Raw genomic sequence first — 26,412 nt, forward strand, 5'->3', positions numbered from 1 at the left:
TCATGATCGAGCGATAATATGATTGTGCTAATCATCACAATTAATATATGTGGGACAAAGTTGGTGTAGGGCTACAAAATTCAAAAATGTTGCTGTCTATCATAGCCTGCTGCCCTATCTCTATGTGCCAACGCATTTTTAAATTTTATTCAGTGTTTTTTTCCCTGTGGATGCTTAACCTCCAAAGATCTGAAGCCAGTGTTCTTATTACGCAAAATCATCGATATCCTTTTTTCTTCTTCTAAAACTCGAAACCGGAAATCATTGATATCCTTATCTATCTGACCCTTCTTCTTTCCACTTCCAAATCTCAAGACTTCTAGAATAAAATAAACTTATCCGGTTCATATATTGTTTAATTAGTATATGCAAAATGCCATTTTAAGTTACTTCATTTGCATTGGGAAACAGTCACCCAGCTCTCTTGTTGATTGTTGTATCATTCGTCTGCATTGGTCTTTGGAATACTCCCTCCATCCAATATTATATGACGTTGACACAGAACTGTCTGCGGAAAGTATCTGATTTGGAATTGAACAGAAGCAACTCCCGGAATGGGGTACATTGTAAACTTAAACTTTGGTGTTTTTTCCTTGTGGATGCTTAACATCCAAAGACCTTAAGCCAGTGTTGTACGAAAAATCATCTCCTTTTTTCCGAAACTGGAAACCGGAAATCATTGCTATCCTTGTCTATCCGACCTTCTTTCCGCTTCCAAATCTCAAGACTTCTACAATAAAATAAACTTATCCGGTTCATATCTTACTATTACTAATTGGAAACTCCTTTTGAAACCTCTACATGAAGCCACCTAGGAATCTTAGGTGGACACTCTAGGAAAAACAGAGAAATCCTAAAAATTCTCTCAAAAAAACAAAACATCTGGCCATCAATTCGGTAGACTCAATCATCATAGCTATTGGATCTATTATATTTTCTAAAAAATTACCCACTTATACCATTATGAAAATAATCTAAAGTAATCCTCTAAATCTATATCTAAATCACCCACCTCTGCCATTATATAAAATAAATTAAAATAACCCCTAATCTTCATCTAAATTACACACCTATGCCATTATAAAAAATAGTTTAAAATAACCCCGTAAATTTGTATCTAAATTGCCCACCACTAACATTATAAAATATAATTGTATCTAAATCACTCATATATTAACGGGTCCATAGACCCGGGATCTCCAACGAAATTGCCTTCCCGCGACACTTGGCTCAACGAAAGGCACAACAACAACGTACACCTGGGTCGACCCGGCTACGAGTAGCCAGGCTGAGGCCCCGATCCGGCCACGGGCCGATTCCTCCGACCATCAGCACCCCGACCGGAAGGAGCCAGTCGGGGTGGGGCCACAGTCCGACCCCGACTGAGTCCTCCCGACTGGGGATGCACCGTACCGCACGTACTCCTTCCCCCGACTGACTCAGTTGGGGCCGACTGGGACAACCGATCGGGGACGCCCGCTCGGCGTGGGCCTAGGGAGCAGGTGGGACGGATAACGAGGAAGCACCCGGGTTAGCCGACCGTACGCAGAATTGTATTGTGCCACGCACTGCGCACACCTGTACCGCTGTAAACCTACTCGCTACGACGGAGTGTCCTGATGAGGAGAACAGGGACTGAGGACGGAGGCCATACCGCACCAGACGATGTGGGTTTTGACAAGACTAGGCAGCAACCGTACACTCACTCTCTTATGCTTTCCGACATGTAAGGTTGTTCCCTTGTACTGTAAAAGGGGACGGACCCTCCATCTCTATGACTTACGCACTCTTACGTTCTTACACTCTTATGCTTTCACACTCTCACACACTTAGCACACGTCTGAGTTCCTGCCACTCTCTTCCACTGAGACGAGAACAAGGCCAGGACTTAGGCACCCCCTTTCATCCTCCTCTCGTTTGTACCCCCACTGCAAACTTTGAGCACTGGGCTCAGGAATAAAGTCAATCGACTAATCCCAATTGGACGTAGGGCACGTTGCTCGAACCAATATACATCCTGTGTCATTATGTGCTAGACCATATCCGATCTAACGTACGGTAAAACTACAAATATTTACTTGTCAGCCAGATTTCGTACCGACACATATGCCATTATTAACAATTTGAATCAAAATCACCTTCATTAAAAATATACCGTGGCATGCACTTCCTGCGAGATGGTTTCTCGCGGGGCTGTGGAGGCGGTGACGGGCTATGGCGCAACACCTGTGACTGCTCGCAGCCTTGCGCTGTTCGGAGGCGGCTCGCGACCTTGCTCTGGTCCGGCGGCATGTGACTTGGCGCAGTTGAGGTTGTGGGCAGTTTGCGGCTTCTGTTGCTGCCGGCGCGCGGCTCTAGGCTACCTCGGTGTGGTGGCTTGGGCTGCTCGATTTTGGTGCAGCTCCGGCGTTTCCATCGGTGCAGATCTGGCAAAGCCATGCTTTGGGAGGATGGCCAGTGACTATGGTCACAAATTTTGTGCTTGCATCGGGTGCTTTTGAACTCGTCGTGCGGCGAGTGTGGTATGGGACACACTTCGTCGACAGTTGATCTCAGGTGCTTCTGCCTCCAGCGATTGGTGATGGCGCGGTATGAGCACCTTGTCGACCCTTGGGCGTTTTCCTTCTTGGAGGCGCCACCCATATGTCCCGATCTCACTCATCACTAGATCTCCAGGTGAATACTTTTGTCCCAGTGGGCAACAGCAGTGGCGACTATCGTCATTTCCTCGGTGGAGGCATTTTTTGGAGGCTTTTTGCGTGATGGTGCACTTCGTGCGGGTACTATGGTTTCCCAACTCAGATTCTTCAATAGCTACGGTATCTTACTTATCCCCACTGCCTATGTTAGTGGAAGTGTGGATGGTTTTGCTGCGGTCTTAGTTTGGTGGTGAGAGCGTCAATCAGCAGATGGAGTTGTTTCTCTTCCTCATTGTTAGATTTGGCTCAAGCTTCGGGTCCGCTTTCACCTGATGTGGAGAAGATGGTTCATTTGGAGGCAACTTGACGAAATATGCCGCAAAAGAAGATTACTGGAGTAGTTTGTTGGAGATTTTGAGTTTCTTCTTCTTCTTTAGTTTTATTTTCTTTGATACATCAGTTATTCTGATGTCTTGGTCACATGTTCCTATTTTTATAATGTTTGTGTTCCGATGCTCTGGTGTCTGAAGCGAATATTATCTTATGTAGAAAAAGGGTCAGCTGACCCGATAAGATTCCAGAAATCCTATAGGAGCTACTGTACATTTGTGCGACTGACCCCAGCATGCAAAGGGCACTGACCCCGGTGCTCTCGAAGTCCGCCATGATTATCGGCTTCGCTTCAGCAAACAGTGTTTTTCTCTCATAACAAATCAGTCGTTTCAGCTTTTCAGTTGGCTTATAAGTGCAGCCGAACAGGCTAAATTTCTTCCAGGAGCAAGACGAGGACCAGCGGCTTAATGTATTGTCCTGTTTTATTACACCTCAGTCGTCACTGCGATGAAGCCATGCATGATCCTCAGAATTAACCTCAATGAAGCCGTGGTTTTACTATCTCTCTCTGATCGATCAAGCTTCTCCAGCATCGGCATGGCATGTTTTAGGTGCCCATAGTTGAGGACCATATAATTCCACTGCACCTAACCCTGATAACTGCACAATCCAAATAATGAACAGTCCTCAAAAGCGAGTGAGCCTCTTCTGCACAGAAACTGCGACCTAGTGAGTATTCCTTTTGGTTGCAGGGTATGTCTATGGTTCAACAGAACCACACAATGAAATCCCAATCATTCAGTATATCCTCCATGTAGGGTACTGCTATTAACACGGGCACACACCTGCCTTGGTTGGATTGCTTGGACATGTCTGATCAGCTGTACCAAATGTATAGATCACAACAGCCTGAAAAAAAAAATCCACGAAGGACATATACCAGATGCTTTCTGGTACTAACAGATCAAATTGTTTTTCAAGACCCTGTTGCAAGGTTGCTTTTTGAAACGAATTTGAAAAGCTCACCCGAACCACTGTGAATTAAAAGGCACCTAGCCCGTTACTTCATTTGCTGGCGCGACCTTTTGCGGAGAAAGCCTCTAACTAATAATCTTCTCAATCAAGGTTTTGAAATGCGCTTTTTCCGCTGCCCACGAGCGGGTCAACAGAAACACTTATTCAGGGCGTTCGGTGCGTGCCTCTTTCTCAGCTAGCCAGTAGTAGTGTAGTGCAGTACTACACCGGCCCGGCAGATCCGACCCGCCGTCAGCTAAGAAATGATCGATGATTCTGCATATCGATAAATCTTTCTGGTGATTACTTGACACCAACATTTGATCAGCTTCTCCACTTCCGTATATTACTACATATTCTTTGCCTTTCTCGAACACGCATGAGAGCCGATGAGCGGACAATGTGTGCTTGGCTCAAACTCATCAACCGCAGCGTCTGGGCACCAACCAATCTTCTCAGGCAGCCAGAATGTCACATGTCGATGGTAGCTAGTATTTGTCCGATCGCTGAGTCCATTTATATATATATATGCTGATGGATGGACACATGATTGTAAAGTAACATATGTAAGGGACACACAAATAGAATGGCTTAAGATTTTAACAAAGTGGGATGGAAGCAACCGATCTCAGGCAGCTTCTTTCCCTTTTGAACGTTGTACTGGTAAAGGATAGACGAAAAGAGACAGAAATGGGAGGGAGGTCGGGTGTGAAGGAGAAGCTTATTAGGAGAGAGGACGGAGAGGAGGAATCGGAGCGGATGGCCGGCCGGGGAGAGATCGTTTTCTCTTCAAGTGAGAGCAATCCCAGCTAGCCCCCCAAAGTCCTAACCAAAAATTAGCTCGCGGGTAACTTTCTCTCTCGGTACCCATAGAGAAAGAAATTAAAGAGAGGAGCTGAGGCGAGCTGAAATGTCCGGCCCGTCTTGCCGTGGCGCAGAAGGGTCGGAAGCGCACGCTGCGGCGCCGTGCTGACGGTGACCATTCGGGATCATCAGTTAATGGAACAGCAGCTAGCGCATGATCAGTGGTCATTGTTAGACAAATGTTTGGAGGCGTCGAGGTGAGCTTAGACCTTGGAGGGTACATGTTCAGTACTCAGTAGAGTATAGAGGCATGTGCATCGGTACGGTGAGATTGTTTAAAGGACAAATTGCTAGCGTTTTATCGCTGCTTGGGGCGCAAGGCTACGACTACGACTGGCGAGCCTTTGCTGTGGCAGTTGCTGCCGAACTGCCGGTCCAGGGTCCGGGCACATATAGCTGCAGAAAGTCATGCGAAATGCGTGTGCCAGGACGGATCCTGAAAAAGAACGTTCGGATCGCAAAGGCTTGTCAGCTTTACCGTCTGCTGAGGACGGACGACGTCCCGGGTTTAGCTTGCAGCAGGGCAAACGTTGCTGGCAGAGTCGTGAGCTGCAACGGCCGAACTCAATGCAGACGATGGCATCTTGTTTTCAGACAAGAGAAAAGGTCCCTAGGTCAGACTATAGAGGCCGAGAGGTTACGCGGCTCTTCCTTTCTTTGTCACCGATCGATTTAATACCGATTTCTGCATATTATATGCTACTAGAAATGCGCGAGTCTCAATCTCCAGCAATAGCGGATATAAGCCAGAAAAAAAGGTCCTTGTTTCAGTCTAAGCAAAATAGAGTTTTGTTTCAGCATGGTGCAGAACTGCAGATCTACAGCCATATATAGAATATAGATCAAACAACGAAACATAAGTAACCCACGAAAACTCTTATGAGAGTAGTATGTGATTTAGTGAGGGAATGAGTAGTTAGTTACACTTAACGCTGCCGGTCGTGGTGTCTTATCCATCACTCCCAAAAGCAGAAACTTATTAGGAGCAGTACTGCTAGCATGCTACCATTAGGTGGAAGCTAGTGGCCGTACCATTATGCATGCGAAGCTTAGAGACACACATGGGCAAGGGCAGGGGCAAGTCAAGCCACAACCGCCACGCATCTGCTGCGCTTCCGGTTCCATTGGAAGCCGCTGCAACCTAAGCCCACTTGCTGCAGGTACGCTTCTAGTGTAGATTGGGCACGGTCAGTGGAGTGTCTCCAGCAGCAGGTGCTGTCGCCCTACCGCAAGTACCGCCGGTGCTTTATCTACGACTACGACCGTCTCCTGTAGTGTAGACGTGTAGTTAGTGCCCAATTAGTGAACCATAATTCTGTTGCTGTTGCAAATGGCAGTTAGCTAACTGAAGGGCCGGGCCGACGTCGCGTTGCATGCATATGGTCAGCCTTGCTGTGCTCGCAACAACATCCATCTTTACGAGAATGAAGAGGTATGCTCCTGGTACGTACTCCAAAGTCCAAACTGCGAGTCTGCGACCCCAACAGAAAAGATGGGCGCAGTTGTAACGAAATCCAACGAATTTGTAAATTCTTGCTGGCAGTGGCAGTTGCTGCCTATCTGTTGTCTGTTCCTGTTCTACCTCGAGGCCGAAGAACAGCAGCTGGACTAGGGGGCACATCGAGAATTTCTTTGAAATTGTGGGGCCGGGCCTTAGCTGGAGGCAACCCATCTATCCCACTAAGCCTACTGTGGAATGACGGCCCAGGGCGTGGCTGGAGGCAACCCATCTAGCCCACTAAGCCTACTGTGCCATGACGGCCCAATCCATCGCGCCGAGCCTTTCATTTCGGTTGGGCCAGGAGCACGCATCGTGATACGGCAAACGCCGCTGCGTTTGCGGTATCTTCTCGCTCGGAGGCTCTCGGACCTCGGAGCGAACAGGAAGGGAACAGAACAGACGATGTAGATTGGAAATGCTCGAGAGAAAACTACTTTTGTGTTTGGGAGAGAGGTTAAACTTTAGCCCGTGTCATATTGAATGTGTGATGTAGTATTAAATGTAGGCTAATTATAAAATTAATTGTACAACCCCTAGGCTAATCGCAAGACAAATCTATTAAATTTAATTAGTTTATGATTTGACAATGTGGTGCTACAGTAACCATTCGCTAATGATGGATTAATTAGGCTTAATAGATTCATCTCACGATTTAGCCTAGGGTTCTGCTATTAATTTTGTAATTAGCTCATATTTAATTCTTCTAATTAACCTCCGAACATCCGATAGGATTAAAGTTCCGTATCTTCTGCAGCAGTAACCAACTGCGGATATGCCGACCTTCGCCGTCGATCCCACTTCTGGCGTGTCAACCGGGCGGACTCCAACGAGTCAATGACTGCGCTGGCGAACGAACCTCTCCTCTTCCTGAGCTTTCACCACAGAATGACAATCCGGGCAAGCGTGCGAGAGCTAGTAACTACAGTACAGTAGTAAGCTGCCAAGGTCACGACGGCCTTTGGGCGCTTCCAAGCCGTCGCGGCCACTGCAGTTCCAAATGCCAAGCACACCACTCCTCGCATCGTCCCCGCCGCCGGCCTCCTCTACCCACCAATTAAGAATCAACTGACCTTCCGCCGGCACAAAGGTGGCACTTCGCCGCGTGCGCGGCTAGGTTCGATGAATCAGAACAGCAATCCGTCCTGGTGCACACGAACACGATCGGTATCCAGTTGCTTGTTCGACCTGCAATGATCGGCCATATCCAGATCACCAGATGCAGGCTTCGATCCAGCAACAGTGACCCTTGAGACGCTGAAATGAGGCGTTCCTTCGGAGCGAACCTCTGGTGGCCAAAGCACGGACATTCTGTCTCGCTGCCTGAACACTTCTGGAAGAGGCATCAGTGGCCCTCGTTCCTCTCCAAGCACATAGCTGATGGACGCCGGCACGGAACTTGCGTAAGCCATGGATGCACAGTTCGAGCAAACAGTTCACTTTGCAAGTGGCAACAAGTTGCACTACTTACTATATGTGTGTAAGAGGCCTGGTTTGGTTTACGCTGCTTTAAAATAAGCACCCGTCACATCGATGTTTAGATACTAATTAGAAGTATTAAACGTAGACTATTTACAAAACCCACTATATAAGCGGAGGCTAAACAGCGAGACGAATCTATTAAGCCTAATTAGTCCATAATTTAATAATGTGTTGCTACAGTAAATATTTGCTAATGATGGATTAATTAGGCTTAATTAGGCTTAATAGATTCGTCTCGCCGTTTAGCCTCCACTTATGTAATGGGTTTTGTAAATAGTCTATATTTAATACTCCTAATTAGTATCTAAACATTCGATGTGACATGTGCTAAAAATAAGCAAACGGAACCAAACAACCTCTAAATTGCACTTGACCTATCCCAAAATCGATTAGATGTTGGTTCCAGATGCAGGGGGTGTTTGGTTCCCAGCCACACTTTGCTACACCTAACCTTAGGCAAGTTTGATCAAGCTGGTGTTTGATTGGACAACTAATTTTTGGTAAGATTTTTTGGACTCCACGTGTCATAAAGATTAAAAAGTGTGGTAAGATTCCTTTTACCATGAAAAAGTGGGACTTCAAATTTCTTTGCTACACTTTTTTGGCTTACCACACTTGCCAAATGTTAGGTGTGACAAATGATGGCCAATACGCTATAAAAGGTCCAATTATCAAACGGGAACCTATCATCCCTGTCATATAATTTCGTCTTCTATCGTCAGGCTGATTCAGCACCGCACGCTCCCCTTTCCATATAATGCTTTGTTAGCGCATTAGTTGGAGTGTTTTGTTATTTTGTAGAATTGTTTTGGCATGGCAAGGTGACCTATTTTGTTGACTTGGATTGTTTCACCCTTTAATTGTTTTAGGAAATAAAGTGGGTATCCAGCTACAAGCCAAAGATTTGTCGACCGATTCCCTCCATTATTACGTTATATACATCGATATTTTTTTTAGGGCCATTATATGCATCGATATGTGCTGTGATTAATTTGCTAATATATACCAATCGGAAGCAACTTTGCACTTTGCTTGTGCCACTCACAGTCATTATTGCTAGTTAATTATACTTTGGAGAAGAACTTTTCTCTCATTTTTTTCAGTAAGTTGTCTGTAGTGACATTCCCAGATGTTCATGCACACAAAGGAATTGGAATAGATAGACAAGGGGCTCTTGCCCTTTGCCTGAACTTTAATGGTTAACAAAGCCACCACTATCACAGGCTTCCACAGCCCACAACTGACGGCAGGTTGCCCTCCTGCAAACGGAGATACCAAGTGGCAGTAGAGAATATCCAGTATATGTATCCTCAAACTACTCCGTGTACGCGTAGACAAATCTACATTTGCTTCCATAGATCACTTAAGTATACAAAGTGAAGTAGAACTGCCACTGTGCCTGTGAAATCACCAGGCGCAAAAGACCAGCTAGCATTATTGGAGTGGACACAGCTCTGACGACCAATGGCGAATTATTGGGTTGGTTTCTGAAAACTTAAGCAAAAGATTAGTCGAATCAATGTATCATGACGCGTCGATCCACGGTTTGTGATAACGCTTTTGTATATTGCACATGGTGGCAGCTAGTTTTTCTGTCGGAGAATCTCCGATTGGTATGAGAGTATCGGTTGAGGGGATAAACAATGGACGCAGATCGAGCTCTCTTCCCTCGTGATGCACGGTCGAACGCATCGCACGCACGGACAGCAACCGCAGGTGGAAAGTTCACACGAGATAAGCTATTCTTTTAGGGGATGATAAGCACACGCCATTAGTGGGCAGGCGAGTGGTAGGAGCTCGGATGGCCGACCATGACATGTTTGCGATTGGGCGGGGCAGGTAGACACCGATCGAACAGACAACGTTGGTTCGCCGCGGGGCTCCAAGTCCACGCCATTGTAGATTTGTTTGTAGTCTTTGCAGACTGGGGTGAGGTTACGTGAAGGAACCAGCTCCTGCCAGAGGAAGAAAGATGATATTCTAGTGCTGCACTTTCCCTTTGACAGATGGGATGGATACACAAAAGTTTAAGTTTTCATATAGACGGATTGGAGTTAATCTTTTTTTTTTTGCAATGAGAGTTAATATTTTTTTAAGCGGATGTGAGTTAATCTTGTTTTTTGAATCACGTGGTATAGACGCATACGCTCACAAACACGTATGCACACTCGCCCCAACGAACACAGGCACGCAACCCTACCCCTATGAGCACCGAGTCAGCAAATCCTCGATATTGACAAAGTTATCATTGGCGCCTCGCTGTCGAGGGGCACGTCGCTTACCACTGAAAGAATAGCGCCGGTTAAATCTTGGAATAAATCAAGAAAAATGTACCGATGGCGAGTTGAGAACTCGAATCCTGATGGGTATGTTTCATCATAAGAAACCTTACCAGCTGAGCTACCCTTGTGAGTTAATCTTGAGTTAACTGCACAGGATGGGTTGAGTTTACTTCTGCTTACGGAGAATGGGCTACAATTTTTTTTGGCGACAACTCAAAACTGGACGTAAATTGGTGGGAAAATAGTAGAGGAAGAGAGTGGTGCCCACATGTCAGCCGAACAGCTGCCGCGACCAGGGAGCAAAGACCAGTGCCGGGCCGAGCTCCTGGATATGTCATAGACGGGCCACATCTCGGGAGAGGCAGCCCACAACTGACTGAGAGGAGAGAGAGAGCTACGACGCTTGTGAGCAGAGCTGCGTACCAACGTCGCCGTAGACCGTAGTACACTCGTACTGCATGTCTATAAAATATCCCGTGAAAACGCTGGGTCATCAGCGTCCCCTCTTCGCCGCGGCACCAGCAAGAATCAACCGCGGATATGCCGCGCGCGCCGGTTCCTCTGGTGTGCGGCCGCCGAGGGCTCCAATGTTCTTCGCCACAACTTACACGCGGAGAAGGTCGGCACGTCGTCTCCTTTTTACTTTCACCACCACGAAAAAAGAATATTCTCGGCGACCTTTTTTTTTTGCCAGTTAGTCTGCGACGACGACTCTTTGAGTGCTTCCAATTAAAACTCTCCTCTCGCGACCACCGGCACTTTCAAGTGCCAACCGCGGCCTTTCGGCACCGTGAGAAGTTCGGTCGGCACCTGGCCGCGTACACGACGGTTAGGTACATGCAGTTCTCCGCCTCTCGGCTCTCTACTACTCTGGTGCCACACGCTGACGTACGGTCAGCAGTAGCCAGTTGCAGTGAGGCTTTTCAGGGATGGATACAGGCCACATCGACCGCGCGTCATCGACCGGGAGGTACTCCGCAAACGTGTGTCGATCCGGATCTCGAGAGCGCGACTGGATCGGCTCGCATGAAGATTGTGAGGCGCTCAAGGGTGAAGGCGATTTGCGTTTCGGTTTCTTCCCTCCCGTTTTCCTTCTCCGATCGATAGATCCAGCAGTGCCGGCCCTTGGGATGCTGAAGCGAGCTGTAGCAAACCCTTCTCGTGCTAAAGCGCACCCGCACATTTCTGGAAGGGGCAAAAACGCATCAACCGAGAGCAATCCTTCCTTTAGAAAAAAAAAACGAGAGCAATCCTACAATCAGATAGCTGATGGATACACTGGCTGCCTGGCTGGTGCATACATTAGCTTTGCGTATTCCGTGAGAATGTGCATGCACAGAGGCCAGAGATAGCTACATCTCTGCAAGTTGCGTTGCTTATATGCGTGTGTTCCCTAATTGCACTTTTTATACCATTTTGGATGCAAATTAATCCAACATGTATATCTCGGATTATTGTATGCATGCTGGCATCGTCAGATGTAATACGCTATAAGTATCGAGGGGAACCTATCATAATCTGCTCATTCAACGTCACGCTGATCCAGAGCGCCGTGCACATGCTTATATATGTCCATTCCCAAACTATGCTTATGTGGTCTGCATTATTTAGGGGCTTATTACTTGTTAGGATTACTTCAGGAAGCTGAGCTATTTTGTTGACTTGGAAATGTATATATCTCCATTAATGGTGTTAATTCTCAAACAAGTAGTAATTGACATCATCACATTGTGTGCCAACTAGTAGAGCCAAGCTAGGATGTTAGCTTGCCGGCAAATACATGCCTGCCAAATTTCTTGCCGGTTGCTTTAATTTTCAGGGAAAAAAAAAACTAGAGCCAAGGATGTTAGCAAACGTGCCAGGAGACAATACACAGCTCGCTTGACCGATTCGCTCCATGTGTGGTGTTGCCCATTTCCGATACAAAATGGAAAGCAACTCTGCACTTTGCGTCTTTGTCTGTGCAACTCATGATTTTTATCCCTTTTTTCAGTAGTAGCCGAAGTGTCATTCAGAGATGCTCAGGCTCACACAAAAGAGAGAGAATTTTGTGTGGGTATTTAAGACAATGAATGGGCTCTTGCCCTTTGCCTGAATTGAGTGGTTAGAAGCTAGCCACTGTCACTACACACAACTTGGTCGAATCCTCCAAACGGAGGCATCAAGTGGTGGCTTGTACTAGAGAATATTCAAGTTTATATGCTCAGCACTAGAAGTCGATGATTGTAGTTGACAATGATCATGGTTACCTTTTGGAACCTCGACTATGGTAGATTGATAGGGATAGAAGAGTTATGCACACATAGAGATTTATATAGATTTGGGCCTGCGACGAGGAGTAATACCCTATATTCTGTTTGGAATTCTTGTATATATCCGGATTGACTATAATGATGGTGTCTAGTCTTAGTTACAAAGAATTATGCTAGGGCTAGACTACGGGTGGGAGCTTGACGATCAGTGCTTCATTGTACTCTCTAGGGTTTTGATGTTGTCTCCTGGATCAGATGATCTCTCTTTGGGTTTCAACACCCTTTCTTATACGTACTTGTGCATCGATGTATCCATTTTGGACTCCTAAGTTTGCTCTCCAAATTGAAGTAACTGGGGGAGATTCTATATATACATCTTCAATTTTATAGCTACACTAGTAACACTACATTGAGAATTCCCATCTTCAAATATTAGTCGATGCACACATTAAACATTAGTGTGTGGTAAGGTGTATGGGTGAGTGAAACAACCACAGATACTACTAGCACTCTGTATAAGCTAGCTAAATCATTGAATCGGATAAGGCACTGAACGCGTTATGAGATCGACCAGGCCACTGAAGAATTATTAGGCTTGTTTCTGACAATTTAAGCAAAAAGATTAGTCTAATCGGTACATCAGATGCGTTGGCAGTTGAATGAGCGACAAGTTTTTATACAATACATAATGCCCTTTCAATGGGTAAAGATTCTCCGATTCGCATCAGTTCATACTTGATAGGATAAATAATGTGCACGCAAGCACCTTCTTGTGATCCATACATCACACAGGGTTAGCAGCAACAGCCGCATGTGCAAAGTTAACACGAGAGATTGGCTCCTTTTTGTAGATATGATATAGAATAATGGTGATGGATAAGCTCGCCATTTGTGGACGAATAAGTGGTAGGGAGATCTTAAATAGCAGTACTTAATTATGATATATCATGAATCACTTATAGCGGCATACCACGTTGCCCCTAGCTATAAGTAGATTTTCTTTTATGATGGTTGAAAGAACCTCAAGTTGTGGTCTTGTTGAATGCCCACATGCCGACGCTCGCGCATTCCACCTTAAATACTTTGATTAATTTGATTTTGCTGCTCACCTACTTGAAACTGGTGGTTGGTTAGTCTTAGTTATCTTTTTTTTTGGCGAATAAGTTATCTTACTTAGTTATCAATCCGTGTTTCCTTGTTACCACACGCTGTAAGTACAACATGTATCACATGGACTAATATACAAGGCCAGTGTGGTCGGTTTTCGTTAAAGCATCAACGAAACCATATACGCATCTCGGTGTTGATCTCAAGCATTTTTTGGAGAATAATTCTCATTGCTTCGGTTAGAAAAAGGGCGCCGGATATGCTCTCCGACCATGCATTTCACTTTGCCAGCCACTTTGTTGGCACCACAAACGCATACAAGTCCAAGTGCCCAATGTCCTTGTGCATGTACGATCGATGGCAGTGCAACCAATTATTTGTGATCGGAGAGAGAGATGGATGATGAGTTGGACGTGCAAATGCGATTGGGCCGGCCAGATAGACTGGACAACGTTGGTTCGCCGCGGGGCTCGTGGTCCACGTCATCGTGGTGCGCGGTTACGTGAAGGAATCGGCTGCTGCCAGACGACCAGACCCCAGCCAGAGGAGGAAGACGACGACATTACCCGGCGCTACACGCAGTCAAGCACCTCCTCCGCCTGGTGGAGTCAAGCTAAATTAACATTTAGCTTCCTGGTTTCCCTTTCCTTTTTGACAAGTGGGGAAACGAAAAGTATTTGTTTTTATCCTGAACGCGTCAGATAGTACATGGCTTGAATTCTATGTTTCAATCGGATGCAAATGTTACATAGCCTCATTGAACGGGATACGTCGTGTTCTGTATTACTTAGAGAATACAGTTAAGGATCTAAATGCATCTTTGCAAATAATTAAAGAGCTTTTCAGTACATACATGTCTGGCTGACATAGTACTCCGTACAAATTAAAGAGGGAGAAGAGGACGATAAGGAAGCACTTGCTTTGTCATTGTACACGGGGACCAACATCCAACAGTGACCTTGCAATGCACTGAGGCTAATACAAAGCTTGTGACCTGCATATTAAAGACGGCCAATGTACTATAGGATGACGTGCGCAGCCCGATCGGGATTCTTGATTCTTGATTCCAGACAAGGAGGGATGGGGATCTCAATTATTCTCTGCCAACATGCATGGACCACCGATCATTGTTCGCTTCTCTCGATTAGTCGGTGATAATGCATTAGTATTGAACTACTCCTATCCCGCTACGGTTCCAAAGCATGCATGTAGGATGGGCTCACCGTTTCGTCATTCTGTCTGTCCTCTATGTTAGCAGCTGCACTTGACAACTTGAACACCGACGAATTCTATTCACTCCTAGCTATACGCTGACGAAGTCTAGCTATGGTTCAATGTTTCTCTGGACTCTGGAGGTGCAAATTCGAAAGCACCTTTAGCTATTCGAAATTCTTCAGATGTTGATGCTACTGAGTTTATGTTATCGAGTTGGGTTCCTCAACGGAGTTGTTTTATTGGAAGAAACGCATGACGCTCTGAAGCTCCGCTCATTGCATTGGAAGGGAGGCGTATGTCGTCTGTGTCCATGGATCTCCAAACATATATCCCAATGAGTTTTTGGGTGTAGCCATACTTCCAAATTCCTGTTGCAACTGGCTAGAAATGATGATAACATTCATGATTAGATGAAAATCCCTATACTGCATTTTATTAAAAAAATGTTTTTTTATTTGCAAAGCTAACGGGGACGACGATCCTAATCCTAGCTAGTTTCCTATCTAAGAGGTAGAAGCAAAGAACAAGGTACCGAGCGTCCGTTGTTGTTGTGTTAGCTTGCATTGTGCTTCTGTGATTCTGTCTTTGTTCTCGGTTGTTTTATTTATCTCTTTGCTAGTTGCGTGTTGTTTGTCCCGTCTTTGCATAAACATCTGAACGTTTTGCTGCTTCCAGCAATCCGCTAGTTAATTGGCCACCAGGGCTCCTCCTACCTTCTTTCTTTTTCAAGGAAAAAAGAACTAAGTTGAGCTATTATATTTCTCTTCTACTTCGTTCTCAGCCAAAATAAAAGGGAGAAAAGTCTCCACGGCCTTTTAAATCCAAGCATGTCGATATGATCCAACCGAAGACTACTCAGCAGCTAGTATCGCGCTAGCGCCGCACATCCCTTTCGCCAGAAAGAGGGCCTAGTACACATATCATATATGTAAATCTTGCACGCGCTTTGAAATAAACCATAGCCTCTGGCCATTTTTCGACGTACGTGGATGCTTGCTGCTGGCTCCCCTCCTTCTTGCAGCGCAGTGTGCGTTCTCTGATCTTTGCCATCCTACGGCAGCTAGCTAGCTAGCTAGCAGAGTGACAGTGCCCCTTCAGCTGGTAGCTAGCTAGCTCCCACAGCCATGCATTTCGATCGGTGTAAAGCTTTTCGCGACTCGCATTTGCTTGGCCAGTGCTTCTCCTTCCTGCCCAACCGCCCACCGTACACCCCGTCCCTCTTCGCCGCAACCACTAGCACGCACGGGCACGGCTCTTGTCCTCACCGGAGATGGGCATGGCACGGCCCGGCACGAGACGTCGCCGTCGATGCCGACGAATCGGAGCGCACATGACCCGGCGTCGACCGCGCATCCGAGATCGAGCGCCACCGTCGAAAACAACCGCGCTGTGCGCCGGTGCACCGTGCACGCATGCCGATACGGCGATATCGTCGATCGCCGGCGTGCGTGCGAGGCCAAGAGCTGTTCATGCGGTACAAGCAAGCAGACAACGGACGATGGCGATGGCCGGCCTAAAATAATGCTGCTACCTATCTACTATAGAGCTACATGTTCTCGTGGCGAGGACCAGGCTACGCCGGAAGTAGACGAGAGGCCGGGAGCCCGGCTGTCATCGCCGCGTACGGGTTCTTTGGATTATTGTTGACTATTCCTAAGCTTCGCCTATGGGATGGAGGTCCCTGCTGAATGCTGATCGTGTCTAGCTTAGGCATTGCAATGATTGAACTTTGCCAGAACGTCAGCTCGTGCGTTGGTCATTAATGCGTGTCAAATTAGAGAATGAGGTAAATGGTGGTTACATTGGACGGTGTTCCGTATAGTTAACTCCTTGGTGACTTTTTTTTAAAACTTATTGGTGATGATCGGTCCATGGGTTGTTCCTCGTTGGTGAGACGGCGGAGGCAGGAGGGACAAGAATGCAGTTGCCGCATGAGGGATAGGGTCTCGCCGAAGCGCAGCGGTTCGCTGTCGGTCGTCGCGAAGCTCCGGCGAGACCGTACCCACCGCGACAAGGTGGGGGCATATATGTGTGGTGGCGGTGGATGACGGAAGCTCAAGGATGAAGATCGGCCATTGCAGGGGCGAAGCCAAAGCTATGCTAGAGGGGGAGCTGTAGACTGTAGTTAATGGCTAATGGCTAATTAGTAGGGGATCAAGATTTTCATTGATTTTTTGTAGTCAAAATTCGTGTACATTGTTAATATAGGGGCTACATACCCCTTGTTCCATCGCCCTGGGGCGTCGCATCTCATCCTATGGCTGTGAAATTCGATTGTCAGAGGTCTCAGAACACTCAAGTGTTTTTATAGACATCTCCAGTCATTTTGTACCGTAACATCGATCAAGAGGTGTTTAGGTGTTTGATACGAAATCCTAAATTTAGGAGGGTCACATCGGATGTTCGAACCCTAATTAGGAGGATTAAATATGAGCTAATTATAAAACCAACTGTAGAACCCCTATACTAATTCGCGAGACAAATCTATTAAACCTAATTAATCCATCATTAGTAAATAGTTACTGTAGCACCACATTGTCAAATCATGGACTAATTAGGCTTAATAGATTCGTCTCGCGAATTAGACTCCATCTGTGCAATTAGTTTTATAATTAGACTATATTTAATACTCCTAATTAGTATCCAAACATCCGATGTGATAGATCCTAAAGTTTAGAAGGGTGTATCCAAACACCCGTAAGTTTAGGAGGGTGTATCCAAACACCCCCTAAGTTTAGTCGAGGCAGTAGACAAGCTACTAAAACTGACCCGAGGAAGTGCAACTTTGGACTTTAACGTCATATTGCGGCTTCCTGCTTCTGGTTTAACGGTGATGTGGGATCTGATGTACGTCCATTTTGTAGCTTAGCCGGGTTCCAATTATCATCGTTGAAATTTTCTCCCGGAAAGAAAATTTAACGTCGTTGAAGATTAAGAAGTAGGAGGACGGATTCGTCGAATCTTTCCCACCATCTGAACTTACGTCTCCGGATACATTATTCATCTCCAAGATGCTCAACAATAATGTCGTCGTTTGCATCATCACCCGCGACAAAAACACTTCCCCCGTAAGGAAAAAAGCAGGCCTAAACTAACACCGTCGCCTTCGCATCCCGCAGCAAAGCGCACGGCCGGCTGCCATTGGTGAATCCGGCGGGGCCCGTCGTTCCGGCCCCACCACCCGGGCCTCACCCATCCGTCGGATGGAGATCAGACGGCCACGCGCGGAGCTGACGCTGGAGCGGGCCCCACGCTGACTCGGCCGGCGCTGCATCCCGAACGGATAAGCACCCGCCGCGCACGGTGCCCCACGAACGGCCACCCGCCGCGTGTCCGGGGTACAGCTCCCGCCGGGTCGCAGACGCGAGGCCCCGGAGCCGCGCGCGCCGGCTATAAAATGGCAGCCCACTCCCCCTGGTTCCTGCATCCCAGCACGAGAGCGCTCGCCCACCGTCTCGTCTCTTTTCTTCCTCCCACACGCACGCTCGTTCCTCTCTCTCCCACCACCACCTCTGCTCGCGTTTCGTATCACCACAAATCCACCATGTGTGGCATCTTCGCCGTGCTCGGGTGCGCCGACTGCTCCCAGGCCCAGAGGGCTCGCGTCCTCGCGTGCTCCCGCAGGCAAGCACCCGCCGTCCATTGCACCGTCGTCATAGAGCATGTTTTTGTTGCTGGATCCTTTGTTTGGGTGATCTTGATGAGGTTCTCAGGTTCTGGGTGTGTTAGATACTTAGATATGTGGTTAACGTCAGAGTATGTGCGTGTTACTGGCAATCGTTCTTGAACGTGCCGGAAAGAGCCATGGAATAATCAAGGACTGGTGGTTGTTGTGGGTGTTTTGTCTTTTTGCGGGGGAAGCTCGTATAGGGAGTATCACAGAGAATCGAGCGGTAGGGGCTAAGAAGTAACAACGGCCGATCTGAAAAACAGCACTGGAATCTCCGTTGTCTATTTCGCCCTTGTGTTTCATGTGTTATTGGTTACTAGTATGTTTGGTTCTGTTATTTTTCTGACCCAGCGGACGTGATCCCTGTGGTGCGTGCAGGCTGAAGCACAGGGGTCCTGACTGGTCGGGGCTGTACCAGCACGAGGGCAACTTCCTCGCCCATCAGCGGCTCTCCGTCGTCTCCCCGCTGTCCGGCGACCAGCCGCTCTTCAACGAGGACCGCACCGTGGTCGTCGTGGTAAGAAACACCAACGGATCAGGATAGCTAGCGCACATACGGCACAACCTGCCACACGTACGCATCGACGGCCGCCACGCATGTCACGAACTCATACCGATGTTCTTTTGCCCATTTCAGGCCAATGGAGAGATTTACAACCACAAGAAGATCAGGAAGCAGTTCACCGGCAAGCACACCTTTACCACCGGCAGTGACTGCGAGGTCATCATCGCTCTGGTGAGAGAGATTTTATTCTTTACTCAGTCGCAACGGGCAGTTTTGCATTCGCCATGCTTTCTTCTTTTTTTTCTCAACAAAAGCGAATAAAAGAACACAACATGATGACGCCGACCTCCTCTGTTCTTCGTCCCGTAGTACGAGGAGTACGGCGAGAACTTTGTCGACATGCTGGACGGCGTGTTCGCCTTCGTGCTCTACGACACCCGCAACAAGACGTTCATGGCGGCGCGCGACGCCATCGGCGTCAACCCCCTCTACATCGGCTGGGGCGGCGACGGTAGGCGTCTCCTCCATCCTCCTCTCCCCATCCCTGTTTCGCACCATCCGTTCACGCTTCTGTTTCCAACGCCTGCATGGGCGGTCGGATTCAGACAAAGCGGCTCGCACACGACGATGACCGATCGGTCTTTGCCTCGTCTTTCCTTCCTTCGCTTGCAGGTTCCGTCTGGTTCTCCTCCGAGATGAAGGCGCTGAACGAGGACTGCGTCCGGTTCGAGCTCTTCCCGCCGGGGCACCTCTACTCCAGCGCCGCCGCCGAGTTCCGGCGCTGGTACAACCCGCGCTGGTTCCTCGAGCAGGTGCCGGCGGCGCCGTACGACCCGCTCGTGCTCAGAGCGGCCTTCGAGAAGGTGCGTGCAGTCCCTGCACTACCGTACCAGAGCGTCGTCGTCCTATTCGGTGCTTACTGACACTGACGTGGCCATGTGCTTGCTCTCTGCTCCGTGACTCCCCAGGCGGTTATCAAGAGGCTCATGACCGACGCGCCCTTCGGAGTCCTCCTCTCCGGCGGCCTCGACTCCTCTCTCGTCGCCTCAGTGACCAAGCGCCACCTCGTCGAGACCGAGGCTGCCAAAAAGTTCGGCACCGAGCTCCACTCCTTCGTCGTCGGCCTCGAGGTTTTGCTTCACCTCACCCTGCTGCAACGCGTGTCCTTTTGTCGCGAATCGTGGAGCGCTGACGTTTTTTGGTTCTTGCCGGCACGTTCCAGGGATCCCCGGACCTGAAGGCCGCCAGGGAGGTCGCTGACTACCTCGGAACCATCCACCACGAGTTCTATTTCACCGTACAGGTAAATCACATGGGCAATGACCGGCCTGATCAGATGGACAAAACGTAACAGGAAGAAAAAAAAAACTAATTCACGCGATTCCAGACGTGTAAATCTAAACCCCCTGAAACGTGACACGGAAACCTGAAGTCGTAACGCTTTTGGCCGTGAACTTGGACACGACGCTGACGAGTGGCAAATCGCCAATTGTCACCCAGGACGGAATCGACGCGATCGAGGAGGTGATCTACCACGACGAGACCTACGACGTGACGACGATCCGGGCGAGCACGCCCATGTTCCTGATGGCACGCAAGATCAAGTCGCTGGGCGTCAAGATGGTGCTGTCCGGGGAAGGCTCCGACGAGCTCCTGGGCGGATACCTCTACTTCCACTTCGCGCCCAACAAGGAGGAGTTCCACAAGGAGACCTGCCGCAAGGTAATATACACGGTGCAGCACCGACCATCACTCGGGACTCGTCGATCTCGTTTGGATTCTGAGGAAAAAGCGGCTCTGATCCTGACGCGAGGAATACGCAGGTGAAGGCACTCCACCAGTACGACTGCTTGCGTGCCAACAAGGCGACCTCGGCATGGGGCCTGGAGATCCGCGTGCCGTTCCTCGACAAGGAGTTCGTCGACGTCGCCATGGGCATGGACCCTGAGTGGAAAATGGTAGGACGTCTCAACCTCTGCTGCAGTTTCGAGCTCTGCTTCGGTTGCTATTGGTATTGATTTTCTGACGATATCTTCTTGTTGCCACGCGCGCAGTACGACAAGGATCTGGGTCGGATCGAGAAGTGGGTCATGAGGAAGGCGTTCGAAGACGAGGAGAACCCTTACCTGCCAAAGGTAACACAGAAACGCCAGTTTCTGAAGCTTTTTCAGATAGTCTGTGTTGTGAAGTCTGAACTGACACTTGTGCGATGTCTCTGCATCCGCAGCATATTCTCTACAGGCAGAAGGAGCAGTTCAGTGACGGCGTTGGCTACAGCTGGATCGATGGCCTCAAGGCCTTCACTGAGCAGCAGGTGATTCTTATAACAACCATTTCAGCTGCACAAGTTGGGGTTTGCATCTCCTAAAAATTCGCCGGCTAACAACACTCTGTTCCTCAATGTTCATTCAGGTCACCGATGAAATGATGATCAACGCTGCCAAAATGTACCCCTACAACACGCCTGTCAACAAGGAGGCCTACTACTACCGGATGATCTTTGAGAGGCTCTTCCCTCAGGTGACTGGCTCAGCTTGACACCGACATTTTTGCTTTTGCTTTTTACACCTGTGCTAGTTAAAATCTGCGACGGCGCGCTGATGTCTGGCTCTAACCGTGACGCCGCAGGACTCGGCGAGGGAGACGGTGCCGTGGGGCCCGAGCATCGCGTGCAGCACGCCCGCGGCCATCGAGTGGGTGGAGCAGTGGAAGGCCTCAAACGACCCCTCCGGCCGGTTCATCTCCTCCCACGACGCCGCCGCCACCACCACCGCCGACCAAACCGCCGGTGCCGCGCACGCCAACGGCAACGGGGTTGCGCCCGTAGCGAACGGCCACGCCGCGGCGAACGGCGCGGTCAACGGCACAGAGGTCGCGGTCGCGATCGCGGCGTGACAATAACAAACGATAAGCTGAAGGATAAGGACGACTAGTAGGTACACGGTGTGTGGCGTGTCGACCGGGCGCCGATGCCATGGCATGGTGCGGTAGCACACGTGCTGCTATTGTTTTTACGTTGCTGTTGTACTGTCGCTAGCGTACGTGTCCTTGTATGTGTAATGTGTACTGTGTACGTGTACGTGTGTGAGCGAGCGATTCAGGCATGCATGTGTGTGCCGGGATTGATGTCCTTGAACTCGATCCTTTTAAAGACTTGAGCTACGGATCAATCTAAAAGTAAGCATTTTCCTTACTTAATGTCTCTGTCACTGACTTAATTTCGTTCTTGGTGTTACGATCGACTTACGAGTGAGCTACAAGGGTAAAGGCCGGCTACAGGTGCGCGTAGAGGATCTGGTTCCACGTGTCCGGCACGCCGGGCAGGCACCAGTGGATGCAATCGGTGTAGGTCTGCGGGTCGGCCCTCTGCGCGTCGGTGAGCAGCTCGCCGCCGGTCTCGGTGTAGACGGAGACGTGGGCGTCGACGCGGTGCTCCGTGAGCTGCGTGACGTTGAGCAGCGCGACGGGCACCCGCATCCGGCCCAGCACGTCGGACACCACCTCCATCATCCGGCGGTCGGCGCCGCTGCCCCAGTAGCCCTTCCGCGTGATGGGCCACGTCTCGTTGTAGCAACGGATGCCGCCCTCACGGCCCCAGTCCTCGCTCCTGAAAAATCTCACAATCCGTCAGCGCATGCTTGTTGTTGTTAGACCAAAATGTGATGAGCAATCGAATCAGGAATTAAGTTCTGATGGATCATGGATGGATGGGGAGCTGAACAATTGCCTCATGTGCGTGGTGGAGATGGACATGAAGAAGACCCTGGTGGCGTTGGGATCGATGTTGGCGTCGACCCAGTTGGCCCATGTCTTGAGGCCCAGCCGGAACGCCACCCAGGCGTCCAGCTCCTCGTACCCGTCGTCTCCAAACGCGCCCCACCTGAAAGTTCGCAATGGTGAGTGCGAATTGGTGGCGATCACCGACTCGCTCTAACCTCCGAAGATGACAGTGCGCTGCCCACTGTACGCGGCTCCACTCACACCGTCTTGATCCTGCTCCCGCTCATCCACCAGACGTAGCTGTCGAAGACGAGGATGTCGGCGCCCTTCCAGTGCTTGGCGTGCAGCTCGACGGCGTCGACGTGCAGCACCCGGCCATCGGCGCCCAGCCGGATGTTGCGGTCGGAGTTGGCCTCCACCAGGTACGGCGGCCAGTAGAACTCGATCGTCGCGTTGTACTCCTGCAGTATTAAGCTTATTACGCGCGCGGCATCGCGTGGGTGTGGGTTGGCCGGACACGACACGGCGGCGTGCTTACCGTGGCTGTGAAGACGGAGAGGGTGGTGCTGCGCTCCATGGTCCTGGCGGTGTAGGGCACGGCGGAGTTGACGAGGCACACGAAGGAGAGCCACTGCCCCATCTGCAGCGAGTCGCCCACGAACATCATCCGCTTCCCCCGCAGCTTCTCCAGCAACGCCGCCGGGTCGAACCTGGCGCGCACAGAGTTTCGTCCGTCGGGGCCACGGATTAGCGCGATCGCGCAGCAGAGAATTGCATTGCGGCCTAGAAGCTTGATGAAAAGCAGCCCGCTAAATCCGGCCCACTCAATAAGACCCGTAGAGAGATGCATTCGGGGCCAAATTCAGCCCACTTCAAGTGCGTTAGTGCGTGCCTTACCACACCCCTCCAACAACCAACAAAGAAAAAAAAACTCACAAAAAAAAGAGAAAAAACGCGAGCCATTTAAGGTTATAAAGAGATACAGGATGAATTTATTTTTATTTTTCTGAAGCCTATGATTCAGGTTACGCTACATTGTTTGATTTGCTGTAACTTTTACCAAAATATATATCCAAGTATCCAACCGAGCAGGGGGAAAACGTACAAGACCAAAATTAACATATCCCTGACTAGCAGGCCAGCACAGCACCCACCTAGATAATGAAAACTGCGGAGTAATTCGTCACAGCATGCGGTTGACTAAGTAATAATAAAAAATGCATGACAGAACACTGAACACACGAGCGGTAGCTGACCTTGGTAGGTTGCAGTCGTCGAGATGCCAATCCCAGTAGAGGTAGTCACTGTCCGGCCTGCCGTTCCTCTGGCACGAGACCTGCCTGTCGATGAACGGACACGTCTGGTCCGTGTAATGCAGCTTCTTGGACCTGTTGTACGCCCAGTATCCCTCCGTCACGCTGCACCGGCTCGGGTCGAACGCCCCCTTCGCCGCCGCAGCCGCCGGCGTCACCTTCTCGACCGGCGGCGGCGGCGTCACCTTCTCGACCGGCCTCGTCAACATCATTCTCGTCCCGGCCGGTAGAGACGTCCGCTTCTGCTCCTTCTGTTTGTCCTCCTTCTTCTCCATGATCTCTGAAGAGAGCATATGCCAGTGAGCACTAGAAGCTAACCGCGCAAGTGCAAACGTGCAGGGCATTGCTGTTCAGAAGCCGCAGCAGTAGAAGCATGTACCAGTGAGCGAGCGGAGGTCGTCGGTGAAGATGATGCCCGCCAGAGCCAGCCCGCCGATGATCGCCACCACCACTGACAGCGGGGCCCGCCCATTCCCCCTCTTCGTCATCGCTGGTATCTGCACCATGAGCTCAGCTACTACGTGGATGCAGGACAATGTTCGTTGCAGGCCGCAGGGTGGCTGGAGTGAGAGAGATGGCTGAAGTTGTCGGCTGCTGCCGCAGCTGGTTTCAGTGGTGGTGGTGGTAGTACATTCAGTTGCAGAGATCATATATATAATTAGAATTACAGGATGAGTGAATTGTGGGGCCAGGGTAGATGCATTCTGCACTTGATTTTATCTGTTTGCTCTAGCTACTAACTTGATTAGGAGTGAAGCAAAAGCAACGTTTTGGCGTTGAGCGCTGAGACAACCAACCTCTGAGCATCTTCGTACACTTTTGCATTGTCAAAAAGGTGCTGAGGCTAGTATATATAGCCCATGGCCCATTCAAAAGAAAGAAGTGCTAGGTAGCTGAAACTAGAAATACTGTTCCAACAAATTGTTTGCTCCACACAGACCACACTACTCGCTGAAGAAGTGATAGCTAGCTGAAGCTTGAGACAACCAACCTGGGCATTTGTCAACAAGAAGTAGCTAACATCAGAAACTGCCTTTTGCAGGGGCAGCATCATTTCAGATGGAATGCGGTGAAACCTGCAGCTCAGCCAATCCATCGAATCGTACATGCACTCCTCACTCCTGCAGCAGCTTGATCGTTCAATTAAATAGAATCTGCATCATTTTGTTCAACTGGCGGCAGAAGGTAACAGAATCTGCAGTATTTGGGTAGCATCTGTCCTGTCTAGGTTTAACCAGGCAAGGACGACAGCAACATGCACGGCCGGCGTGATTTTTTAAATCTTAGTCAACCTGTTTTCACGTGTATATCTAGATGGGGTTTCAGGTAATTGCGAGGTGACTCCAAAGCTTTAGAGCAAAGTCAAAAAGGTTATACGCATAACTGCTGACACAGTCACCACATGCATGAGCAGGAAACCGAAAAATAATGCATGTGGTTTCGATATGATGTTTGACCAGTTTGTTGGTTAGATCTTGGTATGCTGTTTGTTTCCATGCTTTACTCAGAGGCCCCCAGTTTACATTCCGTCGTCGGTCGATCTTATGATGGTGGATTAGAAATTTAGGATTGAGAAAATTGAAGATGCTGCTTTACGTCGGTAAGTATATTTCTTTCATGGGATTCTTGGCAAATCAAAGCCCGGACGACAACACATGACTGGCATGCTAGCAATTCGTGCTCATCATTGGAAACTTCAATCCTCTTTTTCAAAAAAAAAAAGAAGGAAACTTCAATCTGGAGAAACTGATGCAGTAGCTTAATTGCCGTTCTCAACAGATTGTGCATTTGTGCCCACCTGTCAGCTGTCATACAACCATTTCCTCCCCTAAATATTGATGATATATGCATCAATCTTTTTTCTTTCAAGAATCTTGAATGCTACAACTACAACATGCATGCACCATGCATCTGAATATTTTGATTGACATGCAGGGGCAGGTTGCAGGTATATACTTATGGGGCCATGATGGCCGATTCCTGAAGAGATTCTTGAAATGATGTCAGACACTCAACACTTCACCGAGTGGTAAAGCTGAGATAATCAGAACTGTCCGGCACCTAATTAAGGTGTGTTGGATACGAGACGCTAACTTTAGGAGGGTCACATCGGATGTTCGAACGCTAATTGGGAGGACTAAACATGAGCTAATTATAAAACTAATTGCAGAACCCCTATACTAATTCGCGAGATGAATCTATTAAGCCTAATTAATCCATCATTAGCAAATAGTTACTGTAGCACCACATTGTCAAATCATGGGCTAATTAGGCTTAATAGATTCGTCTCGCGAATTAGACTCTATCTGTGCAATTAGTTTTGTAATTAGACTATATTTAATACTCCTAATTAGTATCAAACATTCGATGTGATAGATACTAAAGTTAAGCAATTGCACTGTTACTCCCACAACAGAAAACAACGTGTATATGTACCCCCTTTCTGCCTCTATTGGGTGAGTTTCTTCAGAAAGGACAATTATCAGTTGAGCAACTGCAAAACTTCAGCCGATTGGTG

At 48.7% G+C, this 26,412-nt stretch overlaps 2 protein-coding genes across 2 annotated transcripts; one reads left to right on the top strand and one right to left on the bottom strand.

Moving 5' to 3' along the window:
• The first annotated feature begins 18,118 nt into the window (after nucleotides 1–18,118).
• LOC101773925 (asparagine synthetase [glutamine-hydrolyzing] 1) lies at nucleotides 18,119–22,059 on the top strand. Its single transcript, XM_014804549.2, has 13 exons — nucleotides 18,119–18,310; nucleotides 18,735–18,873; nucleotides 18,994–19,092; nucleotides 19,231–19,372; nucleotides 19,534–19,724; nucleotides 19,830–19,991; nucleotides 20,084–20,164; nucleotides 20,362–20,583; nucleotides 20,685–20,819; nucleotides 20,916–20,996; nucleotides 21,089–21,175; nucleotides 21,274–21,381; nucleotides 21,490–22,059. Exons 1-13 carry the CDS (start codon nucleotides 18,231–18,233, stop codon nucleotides 21,754–21,756), a joined length of 1,794 nt encoding a protein of 597 aa, XP_014660035.1. The 5' UTR covers nucleotides 18,119–18,230; the 3' UTR covers nucleotides 21,757–22,059.
• LOC101773511 (protein trichome birefringence-like 3) lies at nucleotides 22,030–24,504 on the bottom strand. Its single transcript, XM_004984798.4, has 6 exons — nucleotides 24,274–24,504; nucleotides 23,838–24,174; nucleotides 23,120–23,291; nucleotides 22,843–23,042; nucleotides 22,589–22,741; nucleotides 22,030–22,468 (listed from the first exon to the last, which is right to left on the bottom strand). The coding sequence occupies exons 1-6, from the start codon at nucleotides 24,398–24,400 to the stop codon at nucleotides 22,135–22,137; spliced, it is 1,323 nt and encodes a 440-aa protein (XP_004984855.1). The 5' UTR covers nucleotides 24,401–24,504; the 3' UTR covers nucleotides 22,030–22,134.
• Between the last annotated feature and the right edge of the window lie 1,908 nt (nucleotides 24,505–26,412).

Source organism: Setaria italica, chromosome IX, assembly GCF_000263155.2.
Source record: "Setaria italica strain Yugu1 chromosome IX, Setaria_italica_v2.0, whole genome shotgun sequence".
Taxonomy (NCBI): domain Eukaryota; kingdom Viridiplantae; phylum Streptophyta; class Magnoliopsida; order Poales; family Poaceae; genus Setaria; species Setaria italica.

Excerpts from the sequence above, each read along its gene's own strand:
- LOC101773511 (XM_004984798.4), bottom strand. The coding sequence starts at position 24,400 with ATGGTGCAGATACCAGCGATGACGAAGAGGGGGAATGGGCGGGCCCCG. Across the intron at positions 23,043-23,119 it reads TCTCCGTCTTCACAGCCACG|GAGTACAACGCGACGATCGA; the intron begins GTAAGCACGCCG and ends TTAATACTGCAG. Across the intron at positions 22,742-22,842 it reads GGGAGCAGGATCAAGACGGT|GTGGGGCGCGTTTGGAGACG; the intron begins GTGAGTGGAGCC and ends GCGAACTTTCAG.
- LOC101773925 (XM_014804549.2), top strand. The coding sequence starts at position 18,231 with ATGTGTGGCATCTTCGCCGTGCTCGGGTGCGCCGACTGCTCCCAGGCC. Across the intron at positions 19,093-19,230 it reads GCGAGGTCATCATCGCTCTG|TACGAGGAGTACGGCGAGAA; the intron begins GTGAGAGAGATT and ends TTCGTCCCGTAG. Across the intron at positions 21,176-21,273 it reads AGGCCTTCACTGAGCAGCAG|GTCACCGATGAAATGATGAT; the intron begins GTGATTCTTATA and ends ATGTTCATTCAG.